Here is a 24343-nt window from a genome sequence, read left to right on the forward strand (position 1 = left end):
CCATCCCGAGATTGTGAAAGGTGATATTTAATTGCAACTTATAATGTCAGTGAAAACATTTCGTCAAAAGTCTTGCGTTCAGGCTCTACTTCTTGAAATAGTGAGTTGGAGACAACAAAAGCTCAATTTCTCAAAATAATTCTTATTTTCCTCCATGAATTTTACCTTGAACTGATTGGTTCCTGTTCTGCGTCTTTGTGTTGACTGTTCAGTTTCCTCTTTAATATCTGTGCAGGCACACAGTGCTCACACTCAAGCTCAATCTAGAGCCCCAGATCCCCAGGGGGTTGGACTGAAGGTGTAGCCTGTCAGGCCCAAAACTAAAGTACAGCAAGCGAGGAATGGGGGAATTTGTAGTCATGTTGGGGAGAGGTGCTTCTGTGTGGAGAGAGGAGTTTGATAAATGTACGTGCGGTTGGGGGAGTAACACTTTGTAATTGGGAGCATCCAAACTGGAGCATATAATGTCAGAGGCAGATGAAGAGACAAACTATAATTAAAGAATTTTTGTGTAGAATGTTGTGACAGGCATTTTTATTTTTAATCTGATGAGCCCATTTTGGCCTCCTTAACACTTGATGCTTTCAGGGTGGTTTCCTTGAAATTCCCTCTCCGAGGTCTGTAGTCTCTCCTCCACCTCTGGCAGTGTCCCCTCTAACTCCCCTACAGCTCATCAATCAGTTCTCCCTGCAAAAATGGAAGGCTGAAATTGACGCCGTCAACAGCTCCCTCTCCAACCTGTACAAATAATACAAACTGAAACTAGAACAACTATTTTTCCACGGGTAAAATGGAGAAGTTACCAATTGTAAGTATAAAAGATTACTATGAGGATCCAAATCAACCAAAACCCTTGGACCTCAGGGCTTAAAAAGTTCTTGCAGTTTTCCTATGGCAACTGAGTAGCCTTTGATCTCTTACATGACTTTCCACTTGTGGTTCCCAGGTAAACAAAGCATGATTAAGAGGTATACACAACTTTCTCATTGCTAGGCTACAAGCTAGGCCAAAAAGAATAGTTCTCGTTCAATAAGATTTGTTACAAACTGGCACTATCATCATTTCAATAAAGGCATGATTCAGGTGGAGATAACTTTCTTTCTGAACTAAAATCTTCATTAAGACAGTTGTACTAACTTTGAACTTCAAAATTCCGAGTTAGAGAGAAATGTTGGCAAATTCAAAGCAACTTGATCTATCGAGGCCCCGAGTAAAAGAATGCACGTGCTTAAGATGGGAAAGTTTTACCCCAAAACCAAAATCATGCATAATCAATTATTCCACCTCAGCAAAAAAAGACAATGCTAGTTCTACAATTAGTGAGACCTGAAAATTAGAAACATTAAGAGAAGTGCTGGGAAAGACCCAAGACTTTATCTTACGGTCTTTTGCCAAAATCTTGAGTAATTTGTTCAGACAGTGTTTAAAGATCAGTGAGATGTGGAAATTGTTGCTTGCTGTGGTTGAGAAAGGATACCATCAGATCAGGATAAATCATGATTTCAAACCTATTGCTTTATACTCTTCTCCGGAACACCTGGATGTTAATCTGGATAAATCAACTCTTTAAAAGATTCTTCAAAGCCTACTACAACAACGTTGCCTTCAGTGATTTGCTTAATTTTTCTGCAAACATTCAGTCTTAACTTCGTCATCTCTAAAGGGCAAGTCATCAAAAAGCACTGTATAAATGCAAGTGAAATGTAAAGACTGGCCATATACTTTCTTCTACAGAATCAGTTGAACTCATGAGTCATCATTTTGCTTCCATAAATATCCATGCAATATTGACCTAATTATTAAAAAAGATAACTGTGGGGATGATTATTTTCAAAGCATATTGCACTTCACATATTACTTCTGTACATTTTTCCTAATCACTTAAAGAAATCAATATCTGAAGTATTCTCTGTGAAACAAACTGCTGACTGTCAGAAAAGTACAGGTATATGGTCTAAACCGAGGAAAGTCAAACAGAATATATCCATTCCTGACAAATAATGTGATGATATCTGTTATACTCATACTGGAGCCATGGTTGATATCACTTTAGACATTTCAGTTTTATTTTGCAAAGTGCAATTTTGCTTCAAAGGAGTTCTCTAACTCGAGTCTTCTGCAAATGTTAAGACAATGCACCACCATGGAACACGTTTTTGGATGAGACTTCACTCAAATTTTAACTTGGCCTTTCAACATCAAGGCTTTACATTTTTGCATATAAACAACATAAATAAGTGCAAAAGCATATCTAATCTTAAGCTAATTTAAGTACTCAGAGAAGAAACTGACTTTTGCAAAGCAGGTAACAGGTTTCTAATTTCAACCTTTAACTTAAATCCTGTCGCAGAGAGCTTAAATTAGCAGTCATCATTAGGTATTGTGCCCTAAAATGCAGGTTGTATACAATACCCGTGAGACATAACCAGGAGGCACATAAATTGGAGGCATTGAGCCATTTGGCGACATCATGGGAACATGAGCAGGACCTACAAAAACAAAAATTGAACAAATGAAAAACAAAAGAAAAATGCCAACTGTGGCAAGGCTGACTTATTCTATATATTATTGAATAGTAAGGCCTAATCCTGATTGTTTTCCACTGGCAAAATGTGTATGGACACAGGTTAAGTGAAGGTAAGACTATTTTACCTATGACGTGCTGACTCTCTAACTCTCAGACCATATAGCCTACTAACTCACTGATCAAATTCAAAGCACAGTCTGCTGCTCAAGGCACCACAAGTTTCAGAACTGAAAGAGTAAGGAATTAAAATTAGCCAATTAAAAAAAGTCAAGCTCCAGAATGGTTTGAATTTTCCACAGACATCTTGGTTGTTAATTCAGCAAATGTTTGCATCTCATTCTGTTTAATTTGAGGATCTTGGGTATTTGAACTCACCAACAGCAAAACTAAGCTAATCTCCGGCCACTGAAGGAAACTGCTATTGCTTGCCTTTGAGATGAAACCGGACCTAGTTCATTTCAATGAGCCATTTCAGGAATCATTTCCCAGGATGCTGCAGATGAAGGTGTGTTGGGGGTTTGCGGCGGGGGGGGCGGAGGAAACAGGCTGTCTCTCCAGAGCTCATTCAAAAACTCAACTATTTCGGTCGTGTGTCTTCTGACAAACTGAACATGATGACGGTTTGCTTTATTGGTATAATGTCCACAGCGCTTTTAATAACGTCACACCCCACCTTCGTGATGCACCACAAATCAAATAGCAACGTATCAAACATAACTTAAAATTTACCCCTCATGAAAATGAACAACTAAGTACAAGACTGCTGTAATTTTGTGACAAAAAGACAAGAAATGAGATTTAGCCAACAGTGGAAAAGTTGTGTTTTCAAATGTATCCCTCATCTGCATCATACTCCAAATCATTTTAATCAGGTGAATATACTTTCACACTGTTTCAGACATGCAGTCAAAGATGCACTTCGAGACTGTGGGTTACATGTTCTTTCAGGAATGCTGGAGTAACATTGGAGTAACATTTAATAGCATTGCTACTGATAATTAGCTATATTTGTTTTTCAAAGAAAAGTTGGTACCCATCGTAGAATTTAGGGCGGCAAGGTGGCTCAGTGGTTAGCACTACTGCCCCACAGCGCCAGGGACCCAGGTTCGATTCCAGCCTTGGGCAACTGCCTGTGTGGAGTTTGCACGTGTCTGCGGGAGTTTCCTCTGGGTGCTCAGATTTCCTCCCACAGTCCAAAGATGTATAGAGTAGGTGGATTGGCTATGCTAAAATTGCCCATTGTGCCTGGGGATTTTTAGATTGGGTGGGTTAGACATGGGAAATGCACGGGTAGGGGAATGGGTCAGGGTGGGATGCTCTTCGGAGGGGCAGTGGGGACTTGTTGGGCTGAATGGCCTGTTTCCACACTGTACAGACTCTATGATTCTATGGTCAGGGTTCTCATTACTCCTATTATATAATATCATTATAATAAGTTGGATTTTATGAGATGGTTAGGAGTTAAAATATCTTCTTTAACTTCCTGAAAATGGGTATTATGGTCAAACAAATCATTGTCTCTCTCCAGGGTGGGCCTTGCTGGTGAAAATCAGATCTGGAAAATGTAGAAGTGCGCATGCTAGGATCTAGGAGTTATTTAGACTCTTCCTGCAAGCTACATATCTACCAGACAATGCACATATTTTGTGTGCATTGTGTGCAACCACACACATTTTGTGGGCAGCAAGGTGGCTCAGTAGTTAGCACCGCTGCCTAGGTTCAATTTGTCTTTGGGCAACTGTCTGTGTGGAGTTTGCACATTCCCCGTGTCTGTGTGGTTTTCCTCCGGGTGCTCCGCTTTCCTCCCACAGTCCAAAGGTGAGCAGCTAGGTGGATTGGCCATGCTAAATTGCCCATAGTGTTCAGGGATGTGTAGATTAGGGTCTGGGTGGGATGCTCCAAGGCTCGGTGTGGACTTGTTGGGCTGACGGGCCTGTTTCCACACCGTAGGGGTTCTATGGATTCTATGGAAGTGTGGCACACCGTGCCTGCATGAGTTGATGTGAAAGTACCTTTTCTTCAGTTTTTTTGCATTTGCTGTCCAATGTTTGGTCCATTTTGATTTTAATTTGTTTACTATGTTAATAGTGTTACAACATGAGACCCTACACTTTGGTTCTGTCAGTCACTGGGAAACTAACTGTTTCTTGAAAGCTGCTGTCTCTGTGGGATCACAACAACAGAAGCTTTAATTACTATACTTGCCTTTTTTTTTAAAAAGTATGTTCATGACATACTTACCTTGAATACACTGAATGTGACCATCTTCTGTTCTGATTGTGAATGTCTCCCCAGGATTGACTTGCACCAATATAACCTGAAAATCAGCATATCACAACACTTTAAAACATCAATTTCTATCTTTTTCATTATACATATTCTTCTCTATTGATATCTTCGAATTACACACCACTTAACATCAACATTCAAAAATGTTTCAAATTCACATTCTATTACAAAGATACCAGAAGTTACAACATTCACTTTTTTATATACACATGTTCTTTAGGTGTACATTAATATCCATTGCATATATAGTACACAATGTTGCATACTTTAGGGGAATAGTAGCATAGTTATGTTATGGGAATAGTAATCCAGACAACTCACCTAACGATTTTGAGACATGAATTCAAACCACATTACAGCAGTGGAGAATTTAAATTCAGCAAAGTAAATATTTTTGAAATAGAAAGTGCAGATGAGTAAACAGCAGCCTTGAAACTTCTGGATTAATGCAAAGTCTAATTTGGGTCACTCATCCTTTAGGGAACGGATGGAAATCTGCAGTCTATACCCAATCCGACTGATAACAGACATAGACCAACAGCAATGTGATTTACTCAAACTGTCTCACCCACCACCATGTTCTCAAGGGCAAATTCAGTAATAGCTACATTGATTGCGTAAAGACTTTTATTATTTTTCTGTACATTTAATTGTGGACTGAAAGAAAAATCTTTTAAAAACCAAGGACTGCTGTAGAATTGCTGCATATTTTGAAAACAGGAACCTGGCAATCATCGTAAGCATTGTGAACACAATTGCTTGTTTCAGCAATGCAAATGTGTTATTGCAGATAAACTGGAGCCAAGGCATTGGGTACAGTTGGAACATTGGTTGGTATAAGTAGCTGATTGGCTTGTGAATTAAAGATCAGTTACCGATGACAAAGGCCTTCAGCAAGCCAACAACTGTGATTGGTTCCCAGGTTGCTGAAGAACTCAGCGCTACTAACAAAATATAGAGAAACTTTTCAATCCTAACAAGTTCAGGAGCTCTTCCTGTTCAGCAGTAAAAGTCTCTTCAAGCCTGAAGAAAACCAGTTTTATCTTTGCTTCAACAGTTGCTGCAAGCTGTGGCCTTTAAGTGATGAGTCAGTGACCTTCTATAAGCAAACCAGCCACCACGTGTCTCTTGCAAACAAGCGGAAGCATCAAGAGAAGGATGACTGAGAAGTAGCGTTCTGACCAGCTAAAGAATTATGAGAATCATCTCAGTAACTCCTGTGATCAGGAACCATTGAACTGCTTTTCCCTGTCCACAACACTCATTCATTTTTTAGAACCTCTGCTTGTGTGTGTACATGTGCAATGGCGAGGTTATAAGGGGGTCAGAGTTTTAATTAGTAGAGTTTTATGCTGATGGTTTGCAATTGTTTTGACTGTAGCTAGGTTCTAAATATTTGTAATAAATAATTCTTGTTTAGTAAAAGAAACTTGGTTGGTGTGTTGTCAACTGAATCTGAAAGTCCAGTAAATTAGGGAATCTTTGCATACTTTTTAAAATCTTTAACTTTTGTACCAACTCTAGGAATAGCTGGGTTCCATTTCAAGCACATTGCTCCAGTAAGGCGTGACAAATAAATTAATTTAAAAGCACAAAAATGTGGTTTGTAGATGGCCCAAGGGACTAATTCCAGTTAAGTGTATCACATTTCCTCCTGTTGGGTTATGTCGTTGGGTGGGTATAATGTGGTGGGAAGACTGATCTGCTATTTCTTTATTGAAATGTTCACACAAAAGTGTAAATGAAACCTTGAGCTTGTGAAGTGACTGGGATTCAGAAATGTTGCACACAGAATTCAACTGAGTTACATGTTTTGTGTCTTACCAATGATTTCTAAACTATCAAAACTATATTTTTTAAAAAAACATTTTGACATCCACACAATGATCAAGTACATGATAATTAAATAAGTTTAACTGAGGTTCTAAAATGACAAATTTTCTAAAGCAAGACTGGAGAAAAATGTACAATGTATTAAATGAGGGGAATTGACACACAACAAAGACAGAAAAAAGCTCAAACAGAGAAAACAAAAACACTGGGCGGAGAAATAGGTGATCGTGTGAATCAATGGATGATAAGGAGGATTAGATTTTCTATCACTAAATTATCTCTCATCCCACAGTGCTATGTATAATCTCCAATCAAAGCACCAACAATATTGCCTCAAGCCAGTTTCAAAATTAAGAAATGTCCATTTCATCCATCACCCATAAATACATCAACATAAAAATGGTATAAATTTGTGCAGATATTTGTATCATCAATAGCTACAGGTGAGGTGTCAGAAGACTGGAGGTTGACTAACATTGTGCTACTATTTAAGAAAGATGGGAAGGAAAAGCCAGGGAACTACAGACCAGTGAGCATGACATCGGTGGTGGGCAAGTTGGGGGAGGGAGTCCTGAGGAACAGGACTTACATGTATTTGGAAAGGCAAGGACTGATTAGGGATAGTCAACATGGCTTTGTGCATGAGAAGTCATGTCTCACAAACTTGATTAAGTTTTTTGAGGAAGGAAAGAAGAGGATTGATGACGGCAAAGTGATGGATGTGATCTATAGGAACTTCACTAAGAAATTCAACAAGGTTCCTCACAGTAGACTGGTTAGACATGGAATATAGGGAAAACTAGCCATTTGGATATAGAACTGGCTCAAAGGTAGAAGACAGAAAGTGATGGTGGAGGGTTGCTTTTCAGACTGGAGGCTTGTGACCAGCGGTGTGCCACAAGGATTAGTGCCGGGTCCACTGCTTTTCGTCATTTATATAAATGATTTGGATGTGAACATAGGAGACACAGTTAGCAAGTTTGAACATGACACCAAAATTGGAGGTGTAGTGGACAGCAAAGAAAATTAACTCAGAGTACAAGACCTGGATCAGATGGGCCGATGGGCCAAGGAGTGGCAGATGCATTTTGGAAAGGCAAATCAAGACAGGACTTATACACTTAATGGTAAGGTCCTAGGGAGATTTGCTGAACAGGGAGACCTTGAAGTGCAGGTTCATAGTTCCTTGAACGTGGAGTCCCAGGTAGACTGGATAATGAAGGCGGCGTTTGGTATGCTTGCCTTTATTGGTCAGTGCATCGATGATAGGAGTTGGTATATTGCAGCTATACAGGACATTGGTTTGGCCACTTTTGGAATACTGCATGCAATTCTGGTCTCCTTGCTACAGGAAGGATGTTGTGAAACTTGAAAGGGTTCAGAAAAGATTTAAGGACGTTGCCGGGTTTGAGCCATAGGGAGAGGCTGGATAGGCTGGGGCTATCTTCTCTGGAGCATCAGAGGCTGAGGGGTGACCTGATAGAGGTTCATAACATCATGAGGGGCATGGATAGGGTGAAAAGACAAGGTAATTTCCCCAGGGTAGGGGGGGAGTCCAAAACTAGAGGGCATAGGTTTAAGGTGAGAGGGGAAAGATTGAAAAGGAACCTAACAGGCAACATTTTCTCGTAGAGGGTACTGCCTGTATGGAATGAGCTGCCAGAGGAAGTGGTGGAGACTGGTACAATTACAAGATTTAAAAGGCTTCTGGATAGGCATTATGAATAGGAAGGGCTTAGAGGGATATGGGCCAAATGCGGCTCGAATAATTTAGGATATCTGGTCGACATGGATGGGTTGGACCAAAAGGGTCTGTTTCCATGCTGTACAGCTGTATGATTCTATAACTACAGAAATAAGATAAGCTAATTACAAATAGAAAATATAGACTATTTTAAAATAAGGCTACATTCCTTCCTCGACATTCATTCCAAAATTTACATTTACAATTTAAAAAAAAATTACTTCTTGTGGTACCAATTTAAAATGTAGGTTCTGGCAAAGTAAAAATAACATTATGCCTACCCCTAAAAACAAGTACAATAATCACTGAAGCAATAAGTTTTATGAAACATTTTGTATTTGTTGACAAAAGTTACTCCTTGTTCTGACGCAATGTTCTTTTTAAAATACTTCACTGATTGTCATTCAATTCTTGGCTTGCTGTGACATTTTACGAGTGACGTTCTGTATTCAACCTTGTCCCAAACAGGATTAGCATCCTTCTAACATTCTCACAACGCACTACGGATTCCAATCATGTTAGAAAATCTATTATTTAAAGCAAAGACTATATTATGCAATATGGTATTACTAAGCAAATCTATTTAAATTGAAAAAGACAAAATTTAATATAATTTGTTTCAAGGCATGTATATAGCACAGCTTTATTGATCAAAGAAGCTCATGCAAAACCTGCCAAAGTCTACTACTCTTGGTTGAAAATCCACTACCTACAATAGGTTTTTTGGCAGCAACAAACTGGTTTAGCTAAAATTGAGGGGTTAACAGATCTATAATTTTATGATTTCAAGGCTTGCAGCAAACGTCTGCTGGAAGAATCATAAGCCAGTGTAGCAGATGGCCAAGTCATACACCTATTTCTTAAGAACTGAAATCTTTCATGCTGTGAAGAGAATGAAAAATACCATTTACATTAAAACAGCCAAAACTGGTTTTACCATTCTTCCACAGCAGGTGTTGGTTGAATGACAAAATAATGTTCTTTTTATAAAAATTAAAAGCAACATATTGACGGATGCTTATGTGGACAGAAAACAATTAAATTATTGTTAACTCCTTCCCTGCAGATCACCTCCTAGCAAAACTAATCCAGTCAAAACCCATTTCCAGTCACTGTCACCATGACAACTAGCTCAATAGAAAAACCCTGCAAGAATCACACAAATCAGTCTCAATATTAAAGAATTGAGACATTGCCCAGGCAGTAGCTACACATATGTACAAGACTATTATTCTGCACCACACTGAATATATTTGTGATGCAAGAGGATTCAACTGCAAAATGCAGTTGATACTTCTCCTTTTCTCCATGACAACAACTCAGAACAAAATCTCAACCAGGCATAAGCAGACACGCCTCATCAGTGTGGATTTGTTCCCCTCTTCAAGGCTACCATAAAGTCCCTTACCAGTCAGCGAATGTTAACATTCATTTGTTATTTATATTGATTAATAACCCTGTCCAGTCTCAAATGCATTGAATTGATCACAAACGTTGGAAAGGTTAAAACAGGAATGGAAATTGTCTACTCACCAAGTCTTTACTCTGGTGTTTTGATTAAAATGGCTTATCCTCATTAAGTTCTCAAGTAGCACATTAGTATAAACAATTTAATTCACAAGCACAAATAGAGAAAATTGCAGTCTTTGTATCAGAACTTCCGCTGCAAAAGTAACTTATTGATGAGGAACAGATTTAAACATAATTTAAGCATAGCTAGATTCACAAATAAAAAAAATAAATGATTTTTGTTCCCGAAATGCTAACAAAAATAATTGGCCTAGAACCACAATGAGATGATCTTCAGCATAGATGGGCATTGATTTTCAATGTTCGTAGAAAATTCAACAGGGCCATAAAACTAATAGAATGGTCTTCTGAATCAAAGTCTAGAGAAGCAGCAGACAAAACATTCAAATACAATTCAGACAAACATTACAATTAGTGAACATCAATTTTACCATGTACAAGTGAATAGTCAGAGGGGATACTGTTATGTAATACGTAAATTGCAAAGTTCCAAGAGTTCATTCAGCTTCACCCTCACTCACTTGTTACATTACCACACTGCTACACAATTCCATTTGCTATGTCTAAAGGTAGTCAATACAAACCAGTGGCTCAAGTGTGGAAGATAGTAACAGCCTTTTCTTAAATAAGAAGAACCTAATTCAAGCTGATATTGTAGTCTGCTTTAACATGGCAGCAGTATACAATACAACATGAAAAATGTAAACTTTCTTCAATAATTCTACAGTAGATGGGGGATGGGTGGGTCCAGATGCATACAAAATAGTTGTGAAGGAGTTTGTTACAGAATCAAGATCAATACATCCCAAGCTAGTTTGGGTCCACAGGCCCTCCCCTTTGTAATGTGCAGAGCCATTGCCTCAAACAGATCTTATCAAAGATACAGAACTGGATATCTTGAACAAATCAATTTTTCTAGCACTGTTAGACCTGAAGATACCAGCTCACTAGAAATTTCTCTGTGGTAACTCAAAGAGTAGATACAAATCACAAATCTTGAGCTGCCATTAATCTGCAAAATCTGAAATAGAAGACAGACAAGCAACTATGCCATTTAACGTTTGTCAGGAACTAGAAAATCAGAGTATGTCACACAGTATTCAGTGCCTCCACTCTTCAACGTGGAACAAAACATATCATTTCCTTAAACTTCGGAACTTGAATTTCAGTCAAACTTGTGGATTAGCATCCAGTGAAAGTCTAATGGCCAACTGGTCCTCAATATAGCTCCTATCATAAATATTGGAGAGGTACAAATTCTGCAAAAGTTAGTCAAGCTCAGCATGTGGAGATACTAAATGCCATAATTCCTTAGAATCTTGGGGAGTAAAGATATTTGCCAGGTTTCTTTCGAGTAAAGTATCGTCCTCATGGCTTCCCATCACTGTTCTGACTCGTACGGGAATAGTATCCAAATGGGCAAAAAGGCTGAAGGATTGCTGCAACACTTGTACCTTCTTCAGGAAAGCACGGTACAATGCAAGTTAACACACAAATGTACACCTTCCACTTTACTACCTTTCACTTGCTCAAACCTATGACATTTCTAACCTTTTCCAATTTTTGATCAAAGGTCACAGACCTTTCTTGCTTTAAAGATACCGCCAAACCTGAATAGTTCATTTTAAAAAAGTTATCTACAATTAACTGGAAAAATTAAAACAAAAAAATTTAAAAGAATATTCAGCATACCGAAATCAAAGGAAATGACTTTTTAAAAACAAGAATAAAACTGAGAATATAATCCAACTGTTGAGGTCAATGCTGAAGGCCTTTAAAAGGAAAAACATCTACCTGTCAGATGTTAACCTAAACTTATACATGTTGTATGGGATGAATGCTGCAATAACGAGCTGCTCATTAATTTTCTGTTAAATATTGTTTCTAAACATCAATTGCCACAGCTCTAATAAGCCCTCCCAAAAAAATTATTGTTGTGATATGAAAACTAATTTTCTGTTAAAAGATACTGATTAATTGGATATTCATTTAGCCAGTTCATTAAATGTCATTTTATTGACTGTTTTGATTAAGTTAAGCAACAGGAATAAATTAGAAAGCAGTTTTTTGAGGCCTTATAAACTATTTTACAGACAGTATTAAATTAAGGCCTGGCATACAGTGTCTCATTACATGAGAAAAAGCATTCAAGCCGAATTGAAATAAGATGAATCTTCAATGTATTAAAAATAGTGCTAACTTCATAGACTAGACATTTACAGTACAGGAGGCCATTCAGCCTAGCATGCTGGTGCTAGTGAAAGATCTGACTACATTAATCCCATTTCCAGTGTTTGTCCCATAATCCTGAAGGTTATGGCAATGCAAGTGAATATCTAAACACTGCTCAAATGTTACAAAGGCTTCTGGCTTAACCACCCTTTCAGGCTATAGGCTCCAGCCTCCCACCACCCTTTCGGGTAAAAAGATTACTCAACTCCCTTCTTAACCTTCTATCTCTTACCGTAGAATCGATGGCCATTAGTGACTGACCCCTCAATAGAGTCACAGAGTTATTCAGCACCGAGACAGACCTTTCGGTCCAAACTATTCCATGCCGACCAAATGTCCATCTGTGCTAACCCCATATCCTTCTAAACCTTTCCTATCCATGCATTCGTCAAAATGCCTTTTAAATGTTGTTAACGTACCAGCTTCTGCCACTTCCACTGGCAGCTCATTCTTTACGCGCACCACCCTCTGTGTAAAAAAAGATTCCCCTCAGGTTCCCATGTATTCTTACCCCTCTTACTTTAAACTGATGGCCTCCACTCCTCGATTCCCCAACCCTGGGAAAGAGACTGAATGCATTCACCCTATCCATGCCTCTCATGATCTTACACACTTCTCTCAGATCCCCCCCTCAGTCTCCTCTGCCCTAAAGAAAAAGGTCCTAGCTTGTCCAACCTCTTCCTCCGTTACATTGATGACTGTATCGGCGCCGCCTCGTGCTCCCACGAGGAGCTCGAACAGTTCATCCACTTCACCAACACCTTCCACCCCAACCTTAAGTTCACCTGGACCATCTCTAAATACTTCTCTCTCCCTCCTGGACCTCTCTGTCTCCATCTCGGGCAACCACCGAGAAACCGATATCCATTTCAAGCCCACTGACTCCCACAGCTACCGAGAATACACCTCCTCCCACCCACCTTCCTGCAAAATGCCATCCCCCTATTCCCAATTCCTTCGCCTCCGCCGCATCTGCTCCCAGGATGAGGCATTCCACTCCCGTACATCTCAGTTGTCCTCGTTTTTCAAGGACGGCAACATCCCCCCCTCAGTGGTCGAGAATGCCCTCGACCGTGTCTCCCACATTTCCCGCAACTCATCCGTCACACCCTGTCCCCGCAATAAGAACCAAAAAAGAATCCCCTCGTCCTCACGTATCACCCCACCAACCTCCGGATCCAAGGCATCATCCTCCGACACTTCCGCCATCTGCAATCCGACCCCACCACCAAAGACATCTTTCCCTCCCCACCCTTATCTGCTTTCCGGAGGGATCACTCTCTCCGTGACTCCCTTGTCCGCTCCACACTCCCCTCCAGCCCCACCACAGCCGGCACTTTTCCCTGCAACCGCAGGAAGTGCTACACCTGCCCCCATACCAGGCCCCAAGAAGACTTTCCACATCAAGCAGATGTTCACCTGCACATCTGCTAATGTGGTATACTGCATCCGCTGTACCCGTTGTGGCCTCCTCTACATCGGGGAAACCAAGCGGAGGCTCGGGGACCGCTTTGCAGAACACCTATGCTCGGTTCGCAATAAACAACTGCACCTCCCAGTCGCGAACCATTTCAACTTCCCCTCCCATTCCTCAGACGACATGTCCATCCTGGGCCTCCTGCAGTGCCACGACGATGCCACCCGAAGGTTGCAGGAACAGCAACTCATATTCCGCTTCGGAACCCTGCAGCCCAATGGTATCAATGTGGATTTCACAAGCTTCAAAATCTCCCCTCCCCTACTGCATCCCAAAACCAGTCCAGCTCGTCCCCGCCTCCCTAACCTGTTCTCCCTCCCACCTATCCCCTCCTCCCACCTCAAGCCGCACCCTTGACCTGTCCGTCCTCCCTGGACTGACCTATCCCCTCCCTAACTCCCCACCTACAGTCACCTTTACTGGCTCCATCCCCGCCTCTCCGACCTGTCTGTTTCCTCTGCACCTATCCTCTCCTCTATCCATCTTCTATCTGCCTCCCCCTCTCTCCCTATTTATTTCAGAACCCCCTTCCCCTCCCCCATTTCTGAAGAAGGGTCTCGGCTGACGTTTCGGGCCTTTCTGCTCGGCCTGCTGTGTTCATCCAGCTCTGCACCTTGTTTTCTCCTATCCTTCCACTATTACTCTCTGCTTCCTACCATCAAGCCAATTGTGAATCCAATCTGCCAGCTCTTCTTGGATTCCATGCTAACCTTCCTGAGCAGCTTACCATGTAGAACCTTATCAAAGGCCTTACTGAAATCCATATCGGCTAGGTTTATCATCCTGCCCTCATCAACCTTCCTAGTCACTTCAAAGAACCATATAATAAATTTGTAAGGCATGATCTCCCATGCAAGCCCCCCTACTGACCACTCCTACTCAAACCCTGTCTTTCCAAATGCAGGTTTATCTTATCTCTCAGAATCTTCTCAAGTAACTTACTTACTACAGATGTTAAGCTTACTGGTGTATAATTCCCAGGTTTATAATAAATGGGAAAAATGTACCTTCCTATCCACTCTTCGTCTCTAAATCTTATCCACCCCTATCAGGTCCTCCTGTATTTAAAAACTGGTATTTACAGCTGATCACTTTTCCATATTTTCAGGTTAAGATTTGATTTTACATTGTTTAGATTACAATATTTGTACTGATGAGATTTTTAAAGACTAACAAACCTATAAAACTATACTGATAAACTGTTCAGCTGCTTCAAACCACCAGTCATGTTTATAATTTTGTAGGAAGCGGTGTAAATGTTAAAAAAAAATGTATTTATCAAACAAATAATAAAGATTAGTATCAATTTAATGTATCACTACCAGATGGCACCGATTAGCTAACTGCCTCTCACCCTCTTCAATTGAAGGTAAGATGTTTAAACAAACATTTAATTATAACACTGATCACTGAATATGAACAATGAAAGCTCTGACCAGTGATACTTCCCTAATTGAATAAAATGAAATCCTTCACAGCCAGAATATCTACTGCTTTTCCCAAAATTATCGTTAAGTTCAGAATACTGAAATTTAAATTTCAAAACAATGTCATAAACTAATTGACAAGTTACTTATATATAACCATAAAACTGATTTTGTTAAATCAAGAAATAAACTCAACTTTATTGATGTGGTTAAATGAATGGCTGTATTATTCTCAAAATCAGCTTCAAATTCACAAACTGCCAGGCAATCTCAATCCCTTACAGTGCAACCCCTGATTAGTTCAATTCAACCTTTTTTAAGCCTCTCTCTCAAACATGCATTGCCATTTCAGCCACTTCTCAACTGGAAGCCAAGGCAATGGTATGCCTCAATGTGCTTGCTTCATCAATCTCACATGTTAGTAATAAACAGTTTAAGAAAAATAAAATTTCTATTTCTGTAAAATTGATTCTAGATCAACAATCGACCAAACATTCTCAGAATCTACAGTCAACACAAGAAACTTAATCAAAGTTCCAACTATGCAATGGTTCAAAGTTCCTTCCATAAGCCTTAGGCCAAAAATCAGTATTAACTTTGACACTTCCCAACTTCTTTCATAGTCCCTTGCCCATCTACCTTAAAAAAAAGTCTTACTCTTCTGAGATCACCTCCCTTAGCCTCTTGACTTTCCTTCCATCTTTTTCTAACTTTCAATAGACATTTTGTTATGTTTTTTGAATCACCGACATAGAGGTCAAAGTTTTTCAACAACTTGCCCTTTACAATAGAAAATGGTACTTTTTGGATTAAACCCACTTTCAGATTGATAAATAATGATTCATAAATATTATGCCTTCACCTGGTCAGATTTAGTAATGTCATGTCTCTCAAACACATTCCTCAGGATTTTTTCTGCTCCATTAAGCAGTTTGTTTGGAAAAGTAAATGAATTCTTTTCATTATCAATGTACAGGCAAGTTTGGGAATGTCAACCTACCCTTCACCTACATTTCCTAGATTTAGCTGTCCCCTGAAATACATCAGCTGCAAACATACATTTCCAGTTGCTTACTGCAACTGCTTATTGCTTACAGAACTGCAGTACTGCTTAGGACAGTTCTCCACACAGCATTGCCCATTCACTTAAACTGTCTATATCTATTTGTCCTATTTTGAAAGTTGCTGTCATTTTTATAGACTACAAATAGTGGAGGCTCTGGCACAATCCTTGCGGCATTCCATTAGTTGTAGCCTGCAAACTTGAAAATAGCCCATTTATCCCCACACTCTGCTTTCAGTCAGTTAACAAATCTTTCATACAGGAACTCCAAACAACTCCAGGAGCTTTTATCTTACATATTAACTGTTTGTGTGGTACCTCATCATAAATGACTCTTGGAAATCCAAGCATACTAAAACTAACCTTCCTTATGCTGACCCTACTAGCTACATCCTCACAAAACTAAATTTGTCAAACATGATCTGTCTTTCATAAAGCCGTGTAGACACTGTCTCATCATACTGTGATTTTCTATATGCATTGTTTTAGTTTACTTAATAATAGATTTCAGCAATTTTTATTTGCTCATGGAATGAGTGCATCACTGTATAGAACAGTATTTACTGCCTGTCCCTAATTGCTCAGAGGGCATGGAGAGTGAAGAACGCTGCTGTGGTTATGGAGTCACATGCAAGTCATAGGAGGTAAGCATGGCAGATTTCCTTCCCTAAAAGGTCAATGATGAGTCAATCAATATTGGCACAGGGTCACTATTAGACTTTTTTTTATTCCAGATTGTTTTTATTGAATTCAAATTTCACCATCTGTAATGGTGAGATTCAGGCCCATATCCCAAGAAAATTAGCCTGTTATGGATTACCAAACAAATAATATTACCAACATGACACTGCCTCCCCTAAACCATCAGAACAACAGGCTTGCAGCTCCTTGTATACTCTCTCTTTCCTTTATTGAATAATGGTGCCAGATTTGCTAACTTCCAGTCTGCTAGAACCATCTTGAATCTAAAGATTTTTGGAAATCACAACTAGTGCATCCGCCTTCTATGCAGTTGCCTTCTTTAAAACTCTATGATACGTTCATCTAGATATTGGGTATTTGCTGGCTTTTAGTCAATTATATTTCTCTGAATAATATTCTTTTGTTAAGTTTTTCACTCATCAGTTTCTCGCTTATTTTGTGCAATGTGTGTCTTCCACTGTAAACACAAACCAAATACTTATTCAATGTCTCTACCATTTTCTGATGCAAATTTCTCCTATGCCTACCTCTGCGGGGCCAAAGTTTACTTTAGATATTCTATTATAATCTCATCATATGCCTGCAAAACTTATGAAGGAAGATGGAAGTGCACAAATATATTTGGAGCACATTGATTTCCGGAATGTTGATGTATGACAAAGGCTTGTGACATCAAATCATTAATGGGCAATGGAAAAACTCAAATGACAAAAACACAGTTTGCCATCAAAAACTGAACTGACATTTTTTGAACAGCCAGAAACTTTTTTTAAAGACACAGTTCTCAAGGGGTTAAAACATTGCTTGAAAAATACAACTGTTGAAGTCAATCAAAAGGTGACTAGAACAGAAAATTATCCCACATCTCTCCTCTGTTCATAATGCCTCTTTAAATGTCTCTAAGGGATAGTCAACTAGTTTATACATTCTTGGTTAGTTAATTCAAGAGACTTAAGTGTGATTCAAAATCCCATCCCTAATACTAAGCCAGAATGTTTCCTACTTATGACTCTGGCGTATTGCATACAGTTTTTCTTTTGCCTGTGAGAAGGTCCATTTCCGACAGTATTCCACAAGTCAAATATTGGCCTTATCCATAAAGCAATACAAGATTATGGACAACAAGATGAATAACTAGCCATGAGGTATACAAAAAGAACTTTCATGACATATTCTTGATCTCTACAACTGATGGAAAAGTAGTATTGACCACCCCATCTGTAGTCATCAGGTTACAACAATGAGCCAATAGAATTTTAGGATGCACAAGAAGAATTACAATATCTCATGATTTATTAATATGCTTTAAAGTAATAAATTGGCTCAAAATCCTTACGGTTTACTTTAAAACAACAAACTCACAGCCCATAATATAAAACTAAGATGACAGCTTAGGGTCCTCTATTTGTCTCCAATGGTTAAACATAGAAGGAGCACTGAAGATTCTAGACTACTGCACTCTTTGACACAGGAAGATCAAAAGATTCAAACTATCAACAAAAACATGGTTCAAAGAGATCAATGTAATCTCCCAGAGCCTGACCTGGTTGAACCAAGCCAATTTGAGTCATTAGTCTGCAAAAGTCTTAACAGGACAGCTAAAAACAGATAAACAGTTGATCTGGAGTTTACCTTTATGAACTCTATCGACATGCATCTAGGAATAAGTTAAATATAAAGCTTACTCATTTCCCTTATTTGTAGCATTGGCGAAGATAAAGAATGTATTCACATTTAAAGGCCATATCAACGAGGAATCGTACTTTGAAGAACCAAACATAGATTGGCTTCAAAAATACATATAAAGCCAGGAAAATAATAGTATAAGACTGGAAAAAAGACAGCACTAACTTGATTAAACCAGATATAAAGATTTTTATGACAAATGTGGATCTTGTGTTATTGTACAAACTAATGCTGTCGAAGAAACAGCAGTTGTAGAGGCTGCCATAAGAACTATGTGGATAAAGGCAACCACGAAGATTCTGTTTCAATGCTGTGTGACTCTACGATTCTAACTAACAGTTCAGTGCATACATGGAGCTGTTGAGAAAACCCAGATCACCTATGATGTCCTTCACATTTAAAGAAAAAGCATGTGATTTTGGTGTATAACAACTGTAGTCTGGACTCAGTACTCCATGTCCAAAATGACAGAATCTAGGAGGCTGTTTTTCTTGTCCTGCTCCAGTGAAATAAAATACAGATCAATAAACAAGAGAGTTATCATTCAAGGCAGGAATAAATAATTCTTCAAGGATCACATTCCCAACTATGCAACAGAAATATGTCCTGTGCACATGTGAAAGGTCCAAAAGAAATTTCAAGTGCATTCATGACAAAAGTGGTAAATAATTTGAACAAGACATAGCAAGAACTGCAAATGCTGGAGTCAGAGACAACATAGTGTGGAGCTGGAGCAACACAGCAGGCCAGGCAGCAGAGGAGCAGAAACGTTGATATTTCAGGGCTGGACCCTTCTTCAGAAATAAAGAGAGAGAGGAGGGATGGGGCTGGGGAAAGTAGGTGTGATGATGATAGATGAGTGCAGGTAGGGAGTGGTGCGGATTGGTCAGTGGGATGGGCGGGGCAGATAGGTGGGAGAGATGATGGACAGGTTGTGTCAGATCAAGGAGGCAGGGATGAGAGAGGGGGTTGGACATGGGAGGAGGAGATTTTAAAACTGTAGGCCCCTGAGGCGGAGTATTTGAGGTATTGCTCCTCCAGTTTGTGGGTGGTGTCATTGTGGCACTGGGGGCGGCCCAGGATGGACATGTCATGCAGGGGATGGGAGGGGGAGTTAAAATGGTTGGCATCGGAAGGTGTTGTCGCTTTTGCGTAACAGAGCGCAGGTGCTCTACGAAACGGTCTCCGGGTCTACGCTTGGTCTCACCAACGTACAGGAGGCCACACCAAGAGCAGTTACCGTAATTTGTCAACTCCTTTGTCTATCCAACTGCTCTTCTCTCTCTTTGGGCTCTATCCTTTATTCTATCATTTACTCCCTAACCCTAACCCTTATCCTTCCCATTTTCTGCATATAAACCGACATCTTCCCAGCTACCATCAGTTCTGAGGAAGGGTCACCAAACCTGAAACGTTAACTCTGATATTTTCTTCACAGATGCTGCCAGACCTGCTGAACTTTTCCAGCAACATCTGTTTTTGTGACCGTAATTTGTTATTCAGCTTGACTATGAGAAACCCAATTTAGAAGCAATTATTCTTAAATGAAGATAATTCATAGAATCATAGAATTCCTACAGTGCAGAAGCAGGCCATTTGGTCATTGGATCCACACAAACCCTCAAAAGAGCATCCCAGCCTGACCCACCCTTGTGCCCCATTCCTGTAACTTTGCATTTCCCATAGCTAATCCACTTATGTTGCATATCTTTGGACTGTGGGAGGAAACCAAAGCACCCAGAGGACACCCATGCAGACACAGGGAAAATATGTAAACTCCACACAGACAGCTGCCCAAGGATGAAATTGAACCTGGGTCCCTGGTGCTGTGAGGCAGCAACACTAACCACTGAGCCACCGTACCGCCCCAAATTCTGAAGGAATGAGGGCAGACTACCATCCAAGTTCAGTGGGTTATAAGGAAGGCAAATGGATTGTCAGCCTTTATTTCAAAGGGAAAATAGTGAAGTCTTGCTAAAGCTCTACAAGACATTAGTCACACCACACTTTTTTTTTTAAAATATCCATTCACAGAATGAGGGTGTCGCTGGCTAGGCCAGCATTTATTGCCTATCCTTAATTGCTCAAAAGGCAGTTAAAAGTCAACCACATTGCTGTGGGTCTGGAGTCACATGCAGGCCAGACCAGGCCAGGATGGCATTTTCCTTTCCTAAAGCACATTACTGAACCAGATGATTTTTTTTCCAAACAATCGACAATGGATTCATGGTCTTCATTAGAACCTTAATTTTTAAGGAAAAGGTCTGGAATTGAGTTCAAAGTCCACCATCTGTGGAGAGAGAGCTATTGAGGCTATGCGTTAAGAATACTCAAAGCTGAGACAGATTTTCAATTGTTATGGGAATCAAGGGATATGGGAAACTGCAAAATGGAATTGAGGATTATCAAATCAGCTATAACATCACTGGATAGTGGAGCATGCTTGATGTTCCAAATGGTCTACTTCTGTTCATATGGAGTAAATTACTACCTTAGCTTTGTAGTCTAAAAGTGCAACTGATTTTTAAAAAGTCTACTTTTTGTGTCTGAAATAAGATAATGTCACCAAACTTCAAAAAACAGAACTTTATATCTGTCACAAGAACATATCTCAAACACCTTAATGAAGGCAAACAAAATATTTAGGTGGATGCAAAAAGGTTTACGTAAAGCAATTATACAAATGGGTTTAAATATCCTACATCCCACTAGAAACAGATATTCTTGAAGTATATACTAAACAATTAAGTTCAAGTTTGCTGGTTATACAATAAACTTTGTTGGCTCCTGCATTATATTTGGATAAAGTGAAGCTTTCAATTTCTAAATACAAGATTCTCGTGCTTTTAGTTTAGCACCCACCTGTTGTCCGCTGTCCCCATTGACTATATGAGGTAGAAGTGGAACATCATTCATTAGAGTTGATTCCAGCGGAGGCTGCTCTGCCATTATCACAGGAATGTTCATTCATTGATAGCAACGCGTTCTCTCTCCCTATCAACAAATTACAATAGTTTATATAAATAGTGACCAAAATACTGAACTTTTTGACTTTTCTTTTCAAAAATAAAAAATTGTCTGCCAAAGTTTAATTGATACCTTGATGTTAGATGCTACAGCAATCTCCAAGCAAAGGACGTGGCTCTACCAATGTCAGTTTGTTTTGCACTGCCATATGATCCCAGCATCTGAATAAAGATGATAATTTACCTAATCTTAACTCATCCACTCAAAGATCTGGCATTGCTACTTTCATATATGCAAATATATGTCAAATAACTTGTGTGTTGCCTCAATTCTTCAACCAAAGGACACTTCTGGTATTAATTATTGTGTCAAGTATTTACTGACATTAATTAGAAGTTACATTTGCATTGGGTCCTATGTTTTAATTTGGAGTAATGTTTTGAATTTCTCTGCCGGACTACCTACTAAATGTTATAATGCTGAGATCAGCTCAAAGCGAGCTCCCCTTGTTTAAAATAGATAGGTCTAAACTTCTCTTTCTCCATAACTCAACTCTCAGCTCTTAGGGCCCAACACAATAATTTTTCTCTGAAATGCCTCCAGTCAAATAGTCAAACTATCAGGACCTGAGATCATAGCTTGGCATTGATCTCATCACAAGTACAGTCTGGCCAGAGCATTCAGCATTCTTTGTACTTACATTCTGTTTAGGTGATTAAAAATAAACTTTGTAGAACAGTAAAGGTTAATCTGAAAAGAATTCTTAAACCCAGTTAATTATGACAACAGGAGTTGGAACACAGGTTACTCATTCCCAATTCAATTTCATGAACTATGGGGAAAAAAGGCAGCATAGAGGAAACATACTTCTGCATACTCTATTTCCTTTTCAACCTCGCCTTTAACTGACATCAGGAACTAAACAGATTGCATTTTGTGATTTACCCCATCTTTAACATCAACTCCTACTTAAAAGGCAAATAATAAAACAACCCCCCCCAGTTTTGCATAAATCAATGAGCAAAAAAGGTCTGAATTTTAATATTAAGAAACAAATAAGCATATTAATGCTCGTTTATTTCCACTTTTACCTTGTACATTTATATTTCAGGCAAATATTCAGATAATTCTACTGAACGATCTTCAAACGTAATAAAAGCAAGACATCTGAGTATTCATCTATTCTTGCATCAACCTAATTGTGATCTCCACATGCAACTTTAATCTCTCATCCCAGCAGTTGACTAACTTAACTGGAAAGACAACTAAGAGACAAACAGCAAACTTCCCTGATCGGTGAAAACAAAGTCTCATACAAACAAATGCAAGGCAGTGCATGCACAATGGATTGAGAAACAGGAGTCATGTTACTTCATAACTACCTCAAACCAGTTAAGGAAGAAGTTCAAAAGAAGCTTGAAGAACTAGCTGACCAATCATTGATCATATGCAAAATGTTTCAACTGGCAGTAGGAAAAGTCATTGGGGCATTATGTTAAAATCAGTTGACATTAAACATATAGTCAAGCCAAATGAACCTGTACAGTAATCTGGTGAGGCAACTATCTGGTGCACTGCAAAAACTACTCATCACCAGGGCACGCAAGGGCCAATTCAGGCACAGGCAGCACAAACAAAATGGAATAAAACTGATCCCTAGTATTGGAATTAAGAAATAATGATGAATTCTGGCTTTGCATCATCAAAAATACCTAGGGATACAAAAAAATTAAAGACAGATTTAAAAATCTTTGATTGGCTTTATCTCAGTTAAGAACACAAGACCAAATAGATGTATGAGCAGAATTAGGCCATTCGGCCCATCTAGTCTGATGAACCGTTTGATCACGGCTGAAATGTTTCTCAACACACCCCTCTTCCTGCCTTCTCCCCCTAACCTCTGACCCCTTTCCTAACCAAGAATGTGTCTTAAATATACTCAATGACTTGGCCTCCACAGCCTTCTGTAGCAATGAATTCCACAGATTAACCACCCGCTGGCTGAGGGAATTTCTCCTTATCTCAATTCTAAAAAGTGATGTCCTCTCACTGAGGCTATGGCCCTTGGGTCCTGGTCTCTCCTACTAGTGGAAAAATCCTCTCCATGTCCACGCTATCCAAGCCTCTCAGTATTCTGTAAGTTTCAATCAGACTCCCCCCAATCCTTCTAAATTCCACTGAGTACAGACCTGGAAGTCTCAAATGCTCTTCATATGACAAGTCCTTCATTCCCAAGATCATTCTTGTGAATCACGCCTGAATCCCCTCCAAGGCCAGCACATCCATCCTTAGATACAGGGTCCAAAACCACTCAAAATATTCCCAATGTGCTCTGATCAGAGCCTTCTACAGCCTCAGCAGTATTCCAGCCCTCTTGAAATGAATGCTAACACTGCCTTCCTGACTACCAACAGAACCTTAAGAGAATCATCAGTTAGGATTTCCAAATCCATTGGTGCTTCAGATTTCCAAAGTCTTCCCCCATTTAGAAAATAATCTATGCCTCTATTCTTCCTACTAAAGTACACAACCTCTCACTTTCCCACTCAGAGATAGTAAGAACTGCTGATGCTGGAGTCAGAGACAACACAGTGTGGAGCTGGAGGAGCACAATAGGCCAGGCAGCATTAGAGCGGCAGGAAAGTTGACATTTCGGGTCGGGTCTCTTCTTCAGAAATTTCTGAAGGGTCCTGACCCAAAACATCAACTTTCCTGCTCCTCTGATGCTGCCTGGCCTGTTGTGCTCCTCCAGCTCCACACTGTGTTATCCCTCACTTTCCCACATTGTATTCCATCTGCCACTTCTTTGCCCACTCTCCTAGCCTGTCCAAGTCCTTCTGCAGCCTCCCAGCTTCCTCAGCACCTG

General features: G+C 39.6%; 1 protein-coding gene across 5 annotated transcripts in view; it reads right to left on the reverse strand.

The window, feature by feature from the left end:
• Positions 1-24343, reverse strand: part of LOC109913834 (fibronectin type-III domain-containing protein 3A-like) — a 154197-nt gene that overhangs the window by 52413 nt on the left and 77441 nt on the right. For 4 of the 5 annotated variants that reach the window (XM_020513383.2, XM_048605069.1, XM_020513382.2 and 1 more), the window contains exons 2-4: positions 21373-21504; positions 4769-4844; positions 2413-2489 (exon numbers count right to left, since the gene is read on the reverse strand). In XM_020513383.2, coding sequence (XP_020368972.2) covers positions 2413-2489; positions 4769-4844; positions 21373-21477 — 258 coding nt within the window. In that variant the 5' untranslated portion in view covers positions 21478-21504. Of the gene's footprint in view, positions 1-2412; positions 2490-4768; positions 4845-21372; positions 21505-21609; positions 21699-24343 lie in introns of all 5 variants that reach the window. The other variant, XM_048605067.1, reaches the window with a different exon arrangement.

Source organism: Rhincodon typus, chromosome 14 (genome assembly GCF_021869965.1).
Source record: "Rhincodon typus isolate 14 chromosome 14, sRhiTyp1.1, whole genome shotgun sequence".
NCBI classification, from domain to species: domain Eukaryota; kingdom Metazoa; phylum Chordata; class Chondrichthyes; order Orectolobiformes; family Rhincodontidae; genus Rhincodon; species Rhincodon typus.